The 15,751-nt window shown below is 42.1% G+C and overlaps 1 protein-coding gene across 2 annotated transcripts; it reads left to right on the top strand.

Moving 5' to 3' along the window:
• The first annotated feature begins 2,050 nt into the window (after positions 1-2,050).
• Positions 2,051-15,367, top strand: armh1 (armadillo like helical domain containing 1). Of its 2 annotated transcripts, XM_055940788.1 has the most exons (12): positions 2,051-2,164; positions 2,422-2,641; positions 2,791-2,859; positions 2,952-3,118; positions 4,071-4,267; positions 4,587-4,671; positions 4,880-4,996; positions 5,299-5,371; positions 5,838-5,967; positions 6,046-6,123; positions 10,159-10,240; positions 10,412-15,367. In XM_055940788.1, exons 2-12 carry the CDS (start codon positions 2,436-2,438, stop codon positions 10,438-10,440), a joined length of 1,233 nt encoding a protein of 410 aa, XP_055796763.1. In that variant the 5' UTR covers positions 2,051-2,164; positions 2,422-2,435; the 3' UTR covers positions 10,441-15,367. The 2 variants fall into 2 exon arrangements, with proteins under 2 accessions (XP_055796763.1, XP_055796764.1); XM_055940789.1 differs by having other exon boundaries at positions 2,051-2,641.
• Positions 15,368-15,751: the final 384 nt, after the last annotated feature.

Genomic DNA, 15,751 nt, shown 5'->3' with positions numbered 1-15,751 from the left:
AAAAGGCTTCATAATTCATCAAGGTCATGTTAACTGACTGATATAATCTCATAGAATAAAACGTATAAGATCCTAACTTCAGACCTTTTTTTCAGCATTTATCGCCAAACCCTATTTTTTCCCCATTCATTTTCCCCAAAGGAATGGCTGAACGAACCAGAGGTAACTAATTTCTGTTTTTTAGGACCGCAAGCTGGCGAGCTCTATAGTCGCCCAGTACCAGTTAACCAACTAAACAGGATGGCATGATCTTGGCCAAAAGGGTACAGATCACAAAAGGGTACAAATAACAACAAAATGATCAATAAGTTAAAAGGATAATAATAAACAAGCATCCAATTGTCTACTCTAAAATTAGGTTATGCTTTTTTATACTATTTAAGGGTGGTTTGTCAGACACTGATTCAACCTAGTTCTGGATGAACAAACAAACATACAGTGGAAACTGTTTTATTCGATATAAAATGTAAGCTAAAAAAGTATATTTTGTGTGCACTAGTTCATCACGCACTGATTTTTATCTGCAACAAGTCCATTTGGTGGAAATACCACTGGTGGGAAAATGCACATATGTTTCAATTGGATGGAAACCTAGCTACTGACAGCTACTCAATTAGCCCATGCTGGTACATTTTTCGAGATTGGTAAATTAGACTAGTTAGTCTAGCCAGCTATCTAAAGGTGTAGCATTAATGGCCAAATTACTGACTGGGGACGCAGGGCACATGCCAGAGGCCCTGACCCTAATGGGGGCCCACATTGATTTTGATAGTTACTCTCACTCAGATATCATATTAACATGGCACAAGTCAATTGCAGGAAATTAGCTCATAAAACTGCAAACATTTCTCCCCACCTCATCGCAAAATATGTAGAACTGCAGGAAATTAGCTGTAAAACTACAACAAAAAAACAGTTCTTTAAAGCAAACGTATTTGTTTATCTTTTGGTAATAAAATGTGTTTTCTGCTAGCAGATTCCTCTGTATAGTTTTTAATTCTGGTGCTGAGTTAATGTGTAGCAGATAATTGTATAGTTAATATACTATGTCTGCACCATCGAGAGCATCCTGACGGGTTGAATCACTGCCTGGTATGGCAACTGTATGGCAACTGCTTCTCCAAATAGCATTTTAGAATTGTTTTATTGTGTAGAAATGCAGTAAATGAGCTTCAACTTAAGATTCCTTTAATATAATTAGAAATACATTTTAAACGACTTTTAAACCAATTTTCTATATAGAGAGCCTCTAAAATATATGTAAACAGACCATAAATGTCGTAAATGTCTACATTTTTGTTTTCTGTGGAAAGCTGTGAGTGGTATAATACAATATCAGTACTTGTTGCATTTACAATTTATCTTAGCCCTATCACTTATCATGGCTCCCAAGTGGCGCAGGGGTCTAAGGCGCTGCATCTTAGTGCTACAGACACCCTGGTTCCATTCCAGGCTGTATCACAAACAGACGTAATTGGGAGTCCCATAGGGCGGCGCAGAATTGGCCCAGTATCGGCCGTAATTGTAAATAAGAATTTGTTCTTAACTGACTTGCTTAGTTAAATAAAGGTTATAAACAAATAAAACATCAGCTGATTTCAGTCAGTGTATGGTCATGGCTAGAAAGCATACAGCTTTTGTCAAATTAATGTCAAAAGTTAGCATTTTAGCTAACCCTTTCCCAACCTTAACCTAATTTTCCTAACCTGATATGTTAGTTATTCTAACCTAATAAGTAACCTTTCCTAACGTTTTACGAAAAGTCAAATCTGACAAAAACTGTATACCATCTAGTTAAAACCTCAGTGGCTGTGGAATTAATGCATTGTTGGAACGGAATGTTGGCAGTTAATTATAAAAATGTATGGAATCATTCGTCTAAAACTGGCTGGCTACCTAGCTAACAAACATGCAGTCCAGATAATATTCAAATTCATTGTTTTACAGGACATCTTCTGACAGGACTAGCAAACCATAGTTGACCAATTCCCTTCCCAAAAAGGCAGACTTTTTCTAGTTCTATGGTGCACTGTACCAGGAGGGAGGAGGTAACGCTGCTAAGCAACGGTACACACAGGGCGCCAACACACAATTTGAGCCAGCTGTGATTTCCAGCTAATGCATGTCGTTTTGGCTTGATATTTTGGCAGTATACTAACAGCAGGTAATCGATTATTTTCAACAAAGCAATTCACGTTTCAATGTAGGCGTACCTATGTGCGACTCACTCGATAACATGGCTTGCTAGTTAGGCATTTGACTCAAATTTCCAAAAGCAGGCTTTTGGCTAGCTAACGTTACTGTACAGTAGCTAGAATAGTTAACGTTAGGTATTGTTAAAAGGCTAGTTAGGTCCATCCAGCTTACTAGCTAGCTACTTTTTCCACATTAAAGCTCTGCTTTGCCCTCTCTGTTTGACAGTGTCAAAAGCAATAATGTCCACAAGCAAGGAACAAGCAGCTATCAGTAAAGTTATGAGTTTCCTTCAAGAGTGGGATCATGGCAACAAGACGGTACGCAGCCGCATGCTGACCGTTTTTCTGACTCAAAACACTGGAAAGACTTGCCCTGAGTTAGAACTGGAATTCGCACAGGTTGCCAGTCTCTTTCTGGCTCGGCTCACCGCCTGGATGAGGCTGACGTATCCTTGCATAATGCATTTGATGTGGTTAGATAACCAGTCCAGTGCTATGGTGTCATTCATATCCACATACAAAGGCCGCATGTTTGGAGAAGGGGATGCAAAACAAATGTGTATTTTGGCATTTTCATTTACTCAGGCTCATTCAGCTACATGTTCGGAACATGCTTAGGTCTTCAACTGAAAGCAGTTGGTGTGTTCCTCTCTGCAGCTAGCAAGTGAGTGGAAAAACATTGTCTGAATTTGTATAGCTAACACATTAATCTCTTGCACCATAAGGTTTAGTCACATACCCTTTATCTTTCCACAGTCATCGTTATCTCATAGAGTTCCTGGAGGTTGGAGGGGTCCTAACCCTCCTGGAGATCTTAGGTCAGAAACAGACCAAGGAGGAGGACAAGGCAGAGGCCATTTGGCTGCTTCAGATAGTCTCCAACGCTGGACGCAAGTACAAAGAGCTAATCTGCGAAAGCTATGGTAAACAACTCACCAAACTATCTCTATGATACATACCGTGTTTTTAGTATGCAGTTGGATTTCTAAATTGTTACAGTTCAAATGATCTATGTAGAGAGAAATGATTCGCTGTTATTGCTCCAAGATGTGTTGAGTTTTTCAGTCTATGATTAAAGACTGATTGGCAAATAATAATAATAAATAATTGAATTTGTAAAACGCTTTTCTCAGACTCAATGCGCAAAAAAATACAAACGAATAATAATAATAATAAAAACAATCCAAAACACAGAACTTAGAACATAGACAACAATCAAAGCTATATATAGGTGTCGCCAGATCCGGAGGACATGAGAACAGAATTAGCAGAGGTCCTTGAAAGCATTTCTGAACAGCACGGTCTTGAGCTGTACCTTAATAAGCTTTTACTGCATTGGGCTAAATCAGGGTAGTCTTAAACAAATGTACTTTGAAACCAAAGTATACACCTCACACACATGGTTATGGGCAACAACAAAATAAATAAGACACCTGTACCATAATGTTGAAATGTATACAATTTTGAGTTTGCACCCCAATATTACACTTTATATACATCACAGAAGACTAAAATATAACAAAACTGTTTGACCGTTTTTCGGGCTGTTAAAAAAAATTGTTTATTAATGATGAAATTTTGAGAAATATGAATAACATTCCACCCATGAGGCCAGTAGTCATTTGACTGCAGGAGAGGGCTACAGGAGGACAGAGATTCTGCAGCCCTAATAGTGTCTGGAAGTGCGTTCAACAGCCAGGGAGCCACGCAACAGAAAGCCCTGTCACCCCTAGTTTTTAGTCAGCTGCAGGGCTGCTGAAGGGAGAAGGACCTAGAGGAGCGAAGGGTGTGTGTTGTTGATTGGTTAATGTTGTTTGATTGGTTCTCAGACCATATCACTGTGTCCACTGTTTCCTCTCTCCACGTGGCTTGCAGGTGTGAGAGCCATTGCAGAGTGCCTGGCCAAGTCCAAGACAGAGGGGACCCAAGAGACAGCACGGGCCCTGCTGGAGTCCCTGGCCCATGGAAACCCCAAATACCAGAACCAGGTGTACAGAGGGCTGATCGCCCTGCTGACCTGTACCTCGCCCAAGGCCCAGCAACTGGTCTTACAGACCCTCCGCATAGTACAAGTATAACAACACACATACACACAGGCAGTCACACACGCTTGCTGACACACAGGCATGCATTCAAGTGTGCTTACACACACACACACACACACACACACACACACACACACACACACACACACACACACACACACACACACACACACACACACACACACACACACACACACACACACACACACACACACATGGGCTCAACTACCATGGGACATAACAGCTGAAAATCCAGCTGTGTGTGACCTTGTCATACACACCTGACTGCTGTGGCTTGAGTGTATTTATGAAGGTAAAGATTGGATATAATTCTGACCCCTAACAGGACATAGTGAAGGAAGCCCACCCCAGCATCGTGGGACCTCTGTTGAATTTGTTGAGGTCCCTGCATTTGGAGGTGCAATATGAGGGTAAGTAATAGCTAGATGTGCGTGTCAACTCTCAGCTATCCAGACAGCCTGTTCTACATGTATTTCAAATACAGATCTCTTCCATTGACATCTTCAACATCCACTTGTACTTCACGCTGTAGTATCTGATTCCTATAGTATGCAGTATTATTTTATAATCTCTTTTGTAATTATTGTGTTGTCTATCTCCCCCCTCTCTCTCTCCCAGCTATCGAGCTGATCACAGATCTCAGGCAGTGTGAGGTCAGACCGGCGCTGCTCACAGGTCTCGTAGCGCTGCTCAAACCGGCTATGGAGGGAGTGCAGACATACAAGATCCTGGAAGGTCTCACATCTTCTCCTTATTGGTTCCCCAGTAAATGAGAGGCAAAGTCATTGTGCATCTAGTCATTGCATAGTTCTCATTGCAACCCACTAAGAGCAACCCCATAGGACGTTTCTTGCTACAGTTCTAACAGTCCATTTTCTTCACACACAAGATGTGATATTGCATACGTCTTTTAACATAGTCATCATGCCTGAAGCAATGTAGATCCCCTTTCAGCATAGAGTTCTAGGTAATGAAAATGTTTTTGTATCAATAAAACACTTGAACTGTTATTGATGTGTTGATGTCCATTCCATCAGACCCAGAAATGACCAAGATGACTGAATCCCTGCCTGTGTTTGTTCAACAAGCTGCGGCAGCCAAAGCTTTAAGGTGAAGTCAGAACCCTCATGTATGGGTATCCCTTAGAAATATCATTCTGACATGGTCTGTGAATTTGCCACAAACTGTCTGAAACTGAAAACTGAAGTTAAATGCTGTATATTAGTAGAATCAGCGGCTAATCTGATTTATTTGTCACTCGTTAAATTAGAAGCGATTTACTTGTTATTTTATATTGCCACTCAGCCCATATTTAGTACTTTAAATGTAATGACATACAGATCAGTACAATTAGTACAATCCAGGCTGTATCACAACTGGCCGTGATTGGGAGTCCCGTAAGGCGGCGCACAATTGGCCCAGCGTCGGCAGAGTTTGGTCGGTGTAGGCCGTCATTGTAAATAAGAATTTGTTCTTACCTGAAATGTAAAAAAAAAAAAAAGTGTATTAGTCTGTAACAGTAACGTTCATGATCATCATATACTAATGCTGACCGTTTTGACTGTATGTGCTGAAGGTTGCTTGCTCAGGGGAGTCAGGAGCTGTCCCAGGCACTACTTCCTCTCAGAGTGGTGCACCATTTGATGTATGCTATGGGAAACCAGGAGCATGCTGACGCCCAGAGACAAGCCAGCCTGGCACTGGAGGTAAATTCTACCCTGTATATCAGTACAGTGTAGAATGTAATCACTCAAGCCAAGTCTTATCTTTGCCTTTGTCTTTAGCATTTTGTCCGTACATACCCAGTGGTGGAGGAGCATGTACGCAGAACCATGGGTATCAATCTGTTTGCAGCCTTCATGGTAAGCTGAAATCTATTTTGTATGTAAGAGTATGCATCTACACTGAACCAAAATATAAACACAACATGCTACAATTTCAAAGATTTTACTGAGTTACAGTTCATATAAGGACACCATTCAATTGAAATAAATTCATTAGGCCCTAATCTATGGATTTCACATGAGTGGGAATACAGATATGCATATGTTGGTCACAGATACCTTAAAAAAAAGGTAGGAGCGTGGATCAGAAAACCAGTCAGTATCTGGTGGGACCACCATTTGCTTCATGCAGCGCGACACATATCCTTCACATAGAGTTGATCAGTGTGTTGATTGTGACCTGTGGAATGTTGTCCCACTCCTCTTCAATGGCTGTGCGAAGTTGCTTGATATTGACGTTAAGACTGGAACACGCTGTCGTACACGTTGATCCAGAGCATTCCAAACATGCTTAATGACTAATGATTGGCTGAGAGAAATTGATGATAAAAAGATTGTGGGGGCTGTTATGTTAGACTTCAGTGTGGCTTTTGACATTATCAATCATAGTCTGTTGCTGGAAAAAAACTTTTCATGTGTTATGGCTTTAGACCTCCTGCTATATTGTGGATAAAGAGTTACCTGTCTATCTTTAATGGAAGTGTCACGTTCGTGATGAATCGGACCAAGGCACAGCGTGGTATGCGTACATTCTTTACTATAATAACAATGAACACTGAACAACCGGAGGTTCCGGACTGTGGCCCGTCGTTGGAGGTTCCGGACTGTGGCCCGTCGTTGGAGGTTCCGGACTGTGGCCCGTCGTTGGAGGTTCCGGACTGTGGCCCGTCGTTGGAGGTTCCGGACTGTGGCCCGTCGTTGGAGGTTCCGGACTGTGGCCCGTCGTTGGAGGTTCCGGACTGTGGCCCGTCGTTGGAGGTTCCGGACTGTGGCCCGTCGTTGGAGGTTCCGGACTGTGGCCCGTCGTTGGAGGTTCCGGACTGTGGCCCGTCGTTGGAGGTTCCGGACTGTGGCCCGTCGTTGGCGGTTCCGGACTGTGGCCCGTCGTTGGAGGTTGCGGACTGTGGCCCGTCGTTGGAGGTTGCGGACTGTGGCCCGTCGTTGGAGGTTGCGGACTGTGGCCCGTCGTTGGAGGTTGCGGACTGTGGCCCGTCGTTGGAGGTTCCGGACTGTGGCCCGTCGTTGGAGGTTCCGGACTGTGGCCCTTCGCCGGAGGTTCCGGACTGGGAACTGTCGCCGGAAGCTCCGGACTGGGTACTGTCGCCAGAAGCTCTGGACTGTGGAAGCGCACTGGAAGCCTGATGCGTGGTGCCGGAACTGGTGGTACCGGGCTGAAGACACGCATCTCAGGGCGAGTGCGGGGAAGAGGCACAGGCCGTACTGGACTGTGGAAGCGCACTGGAGGCCTGATGTGTGTGGTCGAAACTGGTGGTACCAGGCTGGGGACACGCACCTCAGGGCGAGTGCGGGGAAGAGGCACAGGCCGTACTGGACTGTGGAAGCGCACTGGAGATCTGGAGCGTAGAGCTGGCACAATGCGTCCTGGCTGGATGCTCACTTGAACCCGGCAAGTGCGGGGCGCTAGCACAGGACGCACTGGGCTGTGCAGACGCACCGGAGACACAGTACGCAGAGCCAACGCAGGATGTCCTGTTCCAAGGAGGTGTACTGGAGACCAGGAGCGCTGAGCCGGCACCATCCGTCCTGGCTGGATGCCCATTCTAGCCCAGCAAATGCGAGGAGCTGGAATAGAGCGCACCGGGCTATGAATGCAAACTGGAGACACTGTGCGCATCTCTGCATAACACGCTCCCCACGGTAAGCACGAGGAGTTGGCTCAGGTCTCCAACCTGACTCAGCCAATCTCCTCGTGTGCCTCCCAAATTATTGGGGCTGCCTCTCGGGCTTCCGTGCTAACCGCGTCCCCTCGTATCGTCGCCGTTCCTCCTGCGCTATCTCCACCTGCTTCCATGGTAGGCGATCCTCTCCTGACAATATTTCCTCCCACGTCCAGGATCCTTTACTGTCCAAAATCTCATCCCATGTCCATGATGTCTGCTCCTTCTGAACACGCTGCTTGGTCCTTTTATGGTGGGTTCTTCTGTCACGTTCGTCGTATGAATCGGACCAAGGCGCAGCGTGGTGTGCGTACATTCTTTAATATAATAAGAATGAACACTGAACAAACGAACCAAAATAACAAAACGACACGTGAAGCTATACAAATGAGTGCTGACAGGCAACTACACATAGACAAGAACCCACGAACACCAAAGGGAAAATGGCTACCTAAATATGATCTCCAATCAGAGACAACGATAAACAGCTGCCTCTGATTGGGAACCATATCAGGCCACCATAGACATACAAATCACCTAGACCTACAAAAACTCTAGACATACAAAAAAACCTAGACAATACAAAAACTAACGTACCGACCCTAGTCACACCCTGACCTAACCAAAATATAAAGAAAACAGAGATATCTCAGGTCAGGGCGTGACAGGAAGCCTCTCCAACAAAATCCAGGTAGAACCACAAATTCCCCATGGCAGCTGTATAGGCCCATCCGTGACTAGCATTCTTCTCCAGCATGCCATGGGCCATTGAACGAGTATTTTCCCACTGAATTTGTTTACGACGCCGAACTGCAGTCAGGTCAAGACCCTGGTGAGGACGACAAGCATGCAAATGAGCTTCCCTGAGACGGTTTCTGACAGTTTGTGCAGAAATTCTTCGGTTGTGCAAACCCACAGTTTCATCAGCTGTCTGGGTGGCTGGTCTCAGACGATCTCGCAGGTAAAGAAGCCGGATGTGGAAGTCCTGGACTGGTGTGGTTACACATGGTTTACACGTCTAGTTTTGATTTACATTTAATTGGTTGTCAACTAACGGGAATTCAACATGAAATCAACAAAAAATGTCACGATGTCATTGGATTAAGGTTAGAAGTTTGGTGAAAAAAAGACTGAATGCTCTTATGTTGATGACTTTTTGCAAATCCAATCAGTTTCCCACGTTGATCCAATGTCATCACTTCGATTTTTGGGGGTTTAAATGATGTGGAAATAATGCTGATTCAACCAATTTTGCCCAGTGGGTGCACACCTGACACACAGCAGACTCAGGGACATCTATTCTGTTGAAAGTTATGCCTCTGTCTCGAACAGACCTGCCATAAGTGAATGCTTCCATACTGACACGACTCACGTGATCCACAGCAGAGGGAGGGCTGTGACATGCTGGTCTGGACAGAAGGCCGTTTTAAATGCAGTGTTCGCGCAGTTGTCCTTATTTTTGCTGAGTTTTGATTGATTCTCTCAAATGTTTTTTCTTTCCTGGGGGGTTGAGATTAGGACTCACGTTTTTTGGATTTGAAAATCCAACAGTTGTATTGAAAGGGGGTGGCACTCTGGGGCTGTGTGTGGTTGTCCATGTTGGTTTGAGTGAGAAAGACACAGAAGAGAACCAATCAGTAAAAAAGCACATCCCATGCATTATTGACGCATTGTGCCGAGTCTCGACAACATCAAAATAGCCTTTCTAGACTCAGAAGTCAGGAGTACTTTGAGTTAGCCAGACTAAATGGCACTGGCTAAAGTGGCCAACTGGTCTGAGCAATGATGTGTATAAACCCTGGACTGCTGATGCAATGTATTGGCTATTGAGAGGCTTTGAAACCACAGGTCGGCCATATTGGCACTCCCCAGTAGGCACAGTCATCCATAGGAATGAATGGAATTCTATAGTATTTCAATTAAATGTTTCAAGGACAAAATTACATGTATTTAAGGATTGTTGTTGTTGTAGTGGAAACAGTAACATTATTAATTTAAAAAAATAATACTTTAAGATTTTCTTTTATAGATGTTTTCATTATTTGTTTTCGTTTATCTCACAAAATATAATTTAGAGGTATGCACTAAGGTATCTGCAATAGAAATGTGGCAAAAAACGAATGTAGACATTAATAAATCAATTTCTATACGATGCATTCAAATTACTTTTATTTAAAAAATAAATACAAAATGTTTGCTTCTCTACAATTTTTAGCACAAACCTGAGACTCTCTACATGAAGATGGATGAAATTCAAGCAGATATCCTGCTATCAAATAAAGTCAACATTTCAGAAGGTAATTGTATGAGACTTTCTCTTCAGTTTTGCAATATTTGTGTAAGTAAACTTGTATCCCTAAGCCTCACATCATTAATATTAATAATAGTTTATTTAGCTTTTATATTACTGTAACTTTCCATTACAAAATAGAATTTCAAATGAATATCTTTCGTCTTTTTATTTACAGTTCTGGAGCAGCAGAGCTCAGAAGACTGAAACAGACAAAGTACAGGCATGCCATTTTGTATAATAATAGTTTACACTTTATTTTCATGTTACAGTAAAATAAATCAATAAAAATAGCAAAAAGTATTAAGCCCATATTATTGTTTTTGAACCGATTGCTTAGCAACTGTAACCATGAGAAATGCCTTTCAAATTAAGAGAATAAGTGGTTTAGCCTGGGTACCAGTGTTTATAGCTGACATTCCACTTCTTACTTGCACTGCTGTCATTTGCCAAAGAGACTTGTCTTTCTCCAATCTTCAAATATGAACATTCTATCATAAATGAGCTCAAGGAGATATGGATTTGGTCCTGATTCCACAACGTTCAGTGCTATCCGGAATCATTTGGACGTCCCTACCCTAAACCTTAACTCCTACCTTAACCATAACCTAACCTTTACCTTAACCATTTTAAATTTCAATTTTGGGTGTGTTCGTAAATTAAATCTGGAGTGCCAGAGTGCGCTTGTAAATTCAGAGCGTTGTCAAGCGGTACCAGAGTGCCAAATCTAGGACAAAAAGACTTCTCAACAGTTTTTACCCCCAAGCCATAAGACTCCTGAACAGGTAATCAAATGGCTACCCGGACTATTTGCATGGTGCCCCCCCCACAAACCCATCTTTTACGCTGCTGCTACTCGATCATATATGCATAGTCACTTCATCTATACATTCATGTACATACTACCTCAATTGGGCCGACCAAACAGTTTTCCCGCACATTGGCTAACCGGGCTATCTGTATTGTGTCACGCCACCCACCACCCGCCAACCCCTCTTTTACGCTACTGCTACTCTGTTTATCATAGTCACTTTAACCATATCTACATGTACATACTACCACAATCAACCCGACTAACCGGTGTCTGTATGTAGCCTCGCTACTTTTAAAGCCTCGCTACTGTATATAGCCTGTCTTTTTACTGTTGTTTTATTTCTTTACCTACCTATTGTCCACCAAATACCTTTTTTGCACTATTGGTAAGAAAGCATTTCACTATAAGGTCTACTACACCTGTTGTATTCGGCGAACGTGAAAAATAAACTTTGATTTGATTGTATGTTCGTAAATTCAGAGCGTTTTACTCCCCTAGCAGACGTCCTAAGGATCCCGATTTGCTCAAACCAAGGATCCCATATTTTAATCTTCAAATGAAAACCAGTCTGTCAAAAATTGCTAGCTCACGTTTAAATTCTCAAACTAAATACATACTGCAATTCCAACCACAAAATGTCTTCGGTTCGATTTTAAGCCTCACAATACACACATTTGCCTAGCTAACAGCTACATATTTGTTTTGGACTTTGTTATAATTATAATTCTGTTTTCGAGGATCCACATGTCATGGAAAATACTAATGTTATTTCCAAAAACCAATGAGCAACTCCGCTGGAAATCCAGCTTCAAATTGAACGTTGAGATTGCTGAAAACCAGTTTCTTTGGCAAATGACAGGAGAGGCAAGAAGTGGAATGATAAACAGACTGTTTACCATTTATAGTCTGGGTACCAATCGACCCATTTGTTATGTAAGTGTAAATAAATTCAGGAGTAAAAATGTGCTAAAAAAATCACATAATAAGTTGCATGGACTCATTCTGTGTTCAATAATTGTGTTTAACATGTTTTTTGAATGACTACCTCATCTCTGTACCCCATACATACAATTATCTGTAAGGTCCCTCAATCAAGTAGGGAATTTCAAGCACAGATTTAACCACAATGACCAGGGAGGTTTTCCAATAACTCACAATGGGCACAGATTGGTAGATGTGTACAAATTATAAAAGCAGATGCTGAATATCCCTTTGAGCATGGTGAAGTTATTAATTAGGCTTGGGATGGTACAGTATATCAATACACCCAGTCACTACACATATACAGGTGCCCTTCCTAACTCAGTTACCCATAGAGGAAGGAAAACTGCTCAGGGATTTTACCATGATGCCAATGGTGATTCTTTTCTTTTTTTTGACACCACACTCCAAAAAGTTCTGCAGGCTCTAGTTCGGTCTAATCTTGATTATTGTGCAGTCGTGTGGTCCAGTGCTACAAGGAAAGATCTAGTTAAGCTGCAGCTGGCCCAGAACAGAGCAGCATGTTTTGCTCTTAATTGTAATCAGAGGGCTGATATAAATGCATGCCAGTCTCTCTTGGTTAAGAGTTGAGGAGAGACTGACTGCATCACTTCTTCTTTTTATAAGAAACATTCATGTGTTGAAAATCCCAAATTGTTTGCTTAATCAACTTACACATAGCTCTGACACACACACGTATCAAACCAGACATGCCACCAGGGGTCTTTTCATAGTCCCCAAATCCAGAACAAATTTAAGAAAACGTAATAATTATATAGAGCCCTTATGGCATGGAACTTCCTTCCATCTCATATTGCTCAAATAAACAGCAAACCTGGTTTAAAAAAACAGATCAAGCAACACCTCGCGGTACAATGCCTTTCCCCTATTTGACCTAGATAGTTTGTGTGTATGCATTGATATGTAGGCTATGTGTCCCTTTTAAAAAATGTACTGTTGAAGTCGGAAGTTTACATACACCTTACAGGCTGATCACACCGCTCGCGTCACGTGCGTTGCAAAATAAATTTGGAAATCTATGTTATTCATTTATTGCACCAACACTGTTCGCGCACGCCAATGAGCCAACGAGCGTTGCCATGGGCTAAAATAGAAATCAGTTCTATTTCTGATGCAGATCGCGCTGCAAGTCCTGCCTCTCCCATCCCCTCATTGGTTTATAGAAGCAGGTATCCACGTGCCATCTCCTCATTGGTTATACCCACGTGGGTGACTGAAAGACGAATGAGGTCAGTGGCGGTATTGCACCACATTTCTGAAAGTTGCCAATCACCATATAAAGTCAAGAGAAGAAAAAGCCTGGAAGAAAGAGCGATAACTAGTAACGATTCGGTTGACCGTTTTATGTGTGGATTAATTGGCGGAGTAGAGGACCTTGTGCATTTTAGGTAAAATAACAACTCAATGTTTAAATCCCAGGACAAATTAGCTAGCAACAGCAAGCTAGCAAAAATTGAGAAATTAGCTAGCAAGTGCAAGCTAACTAGCTAAATTGCAATAAATATTTAATGCTTTTTGACCTGTCCCCAAATTAATATAATTGGTTCAGAGTGTGTTTTGATATTTTAACCTGCGATTCGTGATCGCGTTTGGTGTGGGGGGACAAAATAAATGTATGCACGATGGAGCACGCGCACAGCCGTTCCGTTGGGTTCCGTGTTAGCCAAACACATTTAAACTCAGTTTTTCACAATTCCTGACATTTAATCCTAGTAATTCCCTGTCTTAGGTCAGTTAGGATCACCACTTTATTATAAGAATGTGAAATGTCAGAATAATAGTAGAGAGAATGATTTATTTCAGCTTTTCTTTCTTTCATCACATTCCCAGTGGGTCAGAAGTTTACATACACTCAATTAGTATTTGGTAGCATTGCCTATAAATTGTTTTACTTGGGTCAAACGTTTCGGGTAGCCTTCCACAAGCTTCCCACAATAAGTTGGGTGAATTTTGGCCTATTCCTCCTGACAGTGCTGGTGTAACTGAGTCAGGTTTGTAGGAGTCCTTGCTCGCACACACTTTTTCAGTTCTGCCCACAAAGGGCTTTGTGATGGCCACTCCAATACCTTGACTTTGTTATCCTTAAGCCATTTTCCACAACTTTGGAAGTATGCTTGAGGTCATTGTCCATTTGGAAGACCCATTTGTGACCAAGCTTTAACTTCAGGACTGATGTCTTGAGATGTTGCTTCAATATATCCACATAATTTTCATTCCTCATCATGCCATCTATTTTGGAAGTGCACCAGTCCCTCCTGCAGCAAAGCACCCCCACAACATGATGTTTCCACCCCCGTGCTTCACGGTTGGGATGGTGTTCTTCGGCTTGCAAACATCCCCCTTTTTCCTCCAAACATAACGATGGTCATTATGGCCAAACAGTTCTATTTTTTGTTTCATCAGACCAGAGGACATTTCTCCAAAAAGTACGATCTTTGTCCCCATGTGCAGTTGCAAACCGTAGTGTGTCTTTTTTATGGCGGTTTTGGAGCAGTGGCTTCTTCCTTGCTGAGCGGCCTTTCAGGTTATGTCGATATAGGACTCGTTTTACTGTGGATATAGACACTTTTGTACCTGTTTCCTCCAGCATCTTCACAAGGTCCTTTGCTGTTGTTCTGGGATTGATTTGCACTTCTCGCACCAAAGTGCGTTCATCTCTAGGCGTCTCCTTCCTGAGCGGTATGACGGCTGCGTGGTCCCATGGTGTTTATATTTGCGTACTATTGTTTGTACAGATGAACGTGATACCTTCAGGCGTTTGGAAATTGCTCCCAAGGATGAATCAGACTTGTGGAGGTCTACAATTTTTATCTGAGGTCTTGGCTGGTTTCTTTTGATTTTCTCATGATGTCAAGCAAAGAGGCACTGAGTTTGAAGGTAGGCCTTGAAATACATCCACGGGTACACCTCCAATTGAATCAAATTATGTCAATTAGCTTATCAGAAGCTTCTAAAGCCATGACATTTTTTCTGGAATTTTCCAAGCTGTTTAAAGGCACAGTCAACTTAGTGTATGTAAACTTCTGACCCACTGGAATTGTGATACAGTGAATTATAAGTGAAATAATCTGTCTGTAAACAATTGTTGGAAAAATTACTTGTGTCATGCACAAAGTAGATGTCCTAACCGACTTGCCAAAATTATAGTTTGTTAACAACAAATGTGTAGAGTGGTTGAAAAACGAGTTTTAATAACTCCAACCTAAGTGTATGTAAACTTACGACTTCAACTGTATGTAGTTCTGTCCTTGAGCTGTTCTTGTGTAATTATGTTCTGTATTATGTCATTCTGTATTATGTTTCATGTTTTGTGTGGACCCCAGGAAGAGTAGTTGCTGCTTTTGCAGCAGTTCATGGGGATCCTAATAAAATAGCAAATATCAAAACAGTTACAGAGTTTAATGGTTGTGATAGGATAAAACTGAGGATGAATCAACAACATTGTAGTTACTCCACAATACTAACCTAAATGACAGAATGAAAAGGAACCCTGTACAGAATAGAAATATTCCAAAACATGCATCCTGTTTGCAATAAGGCACTTGAGTAATACTGCAAAAAATGTGGCAAAGAAATTTACTTTTGTCCTGAATTCAAAGCGTTACGTTTGGAGCAAACACAACACGTCACTGAGTACCACTCTTAATATTTTTAAGCATGGTGGTGGCTGCATCATGTTATGGGTATGCTTGTCATTGGCAA

The sequence above is a fragment of the Salvelinus fontinalis genome, chromosome 12 (genome assembly GCF_029448725.1).
Source record: "Salvelinus fontinalis isolate EN_2023a chromosome 12, ASM2944872v1, whole genome shotgun sequence".
NCBI lineage: Eukaryota > Metazoa > Chordata > Actinopteri > Salmoniformes > Salmonidae > Salvelinus > Salvelinus fontinalis.
This window is presented reverse-complemented; position numbering and strand designations above follow the sequence as displayed.

Coding starts and splice junctions, on each gene's coding strand:
- armh1 (XM_055940788.1), top strand. CDS start 2,436: ATGTCCACAAGCAAGGAACAAGCAGCTATCAGTAAAGTTATGAGTTTC. Junction 5,372..5,837: donor GCGGCAGCCAAAGCTTTAAG/GTGAAGTCAGAA, acceptor TATGTGCTGAAG/GTTGCTTGCTCAGGGGAGTC. Junction 6,124..10,158: donor ATCTGTTTGCAGCCTTCATG/GTAAGCTGAAAT, acceptor TACAATTTTTAG/CACAAACCTGAGACTCTCTA.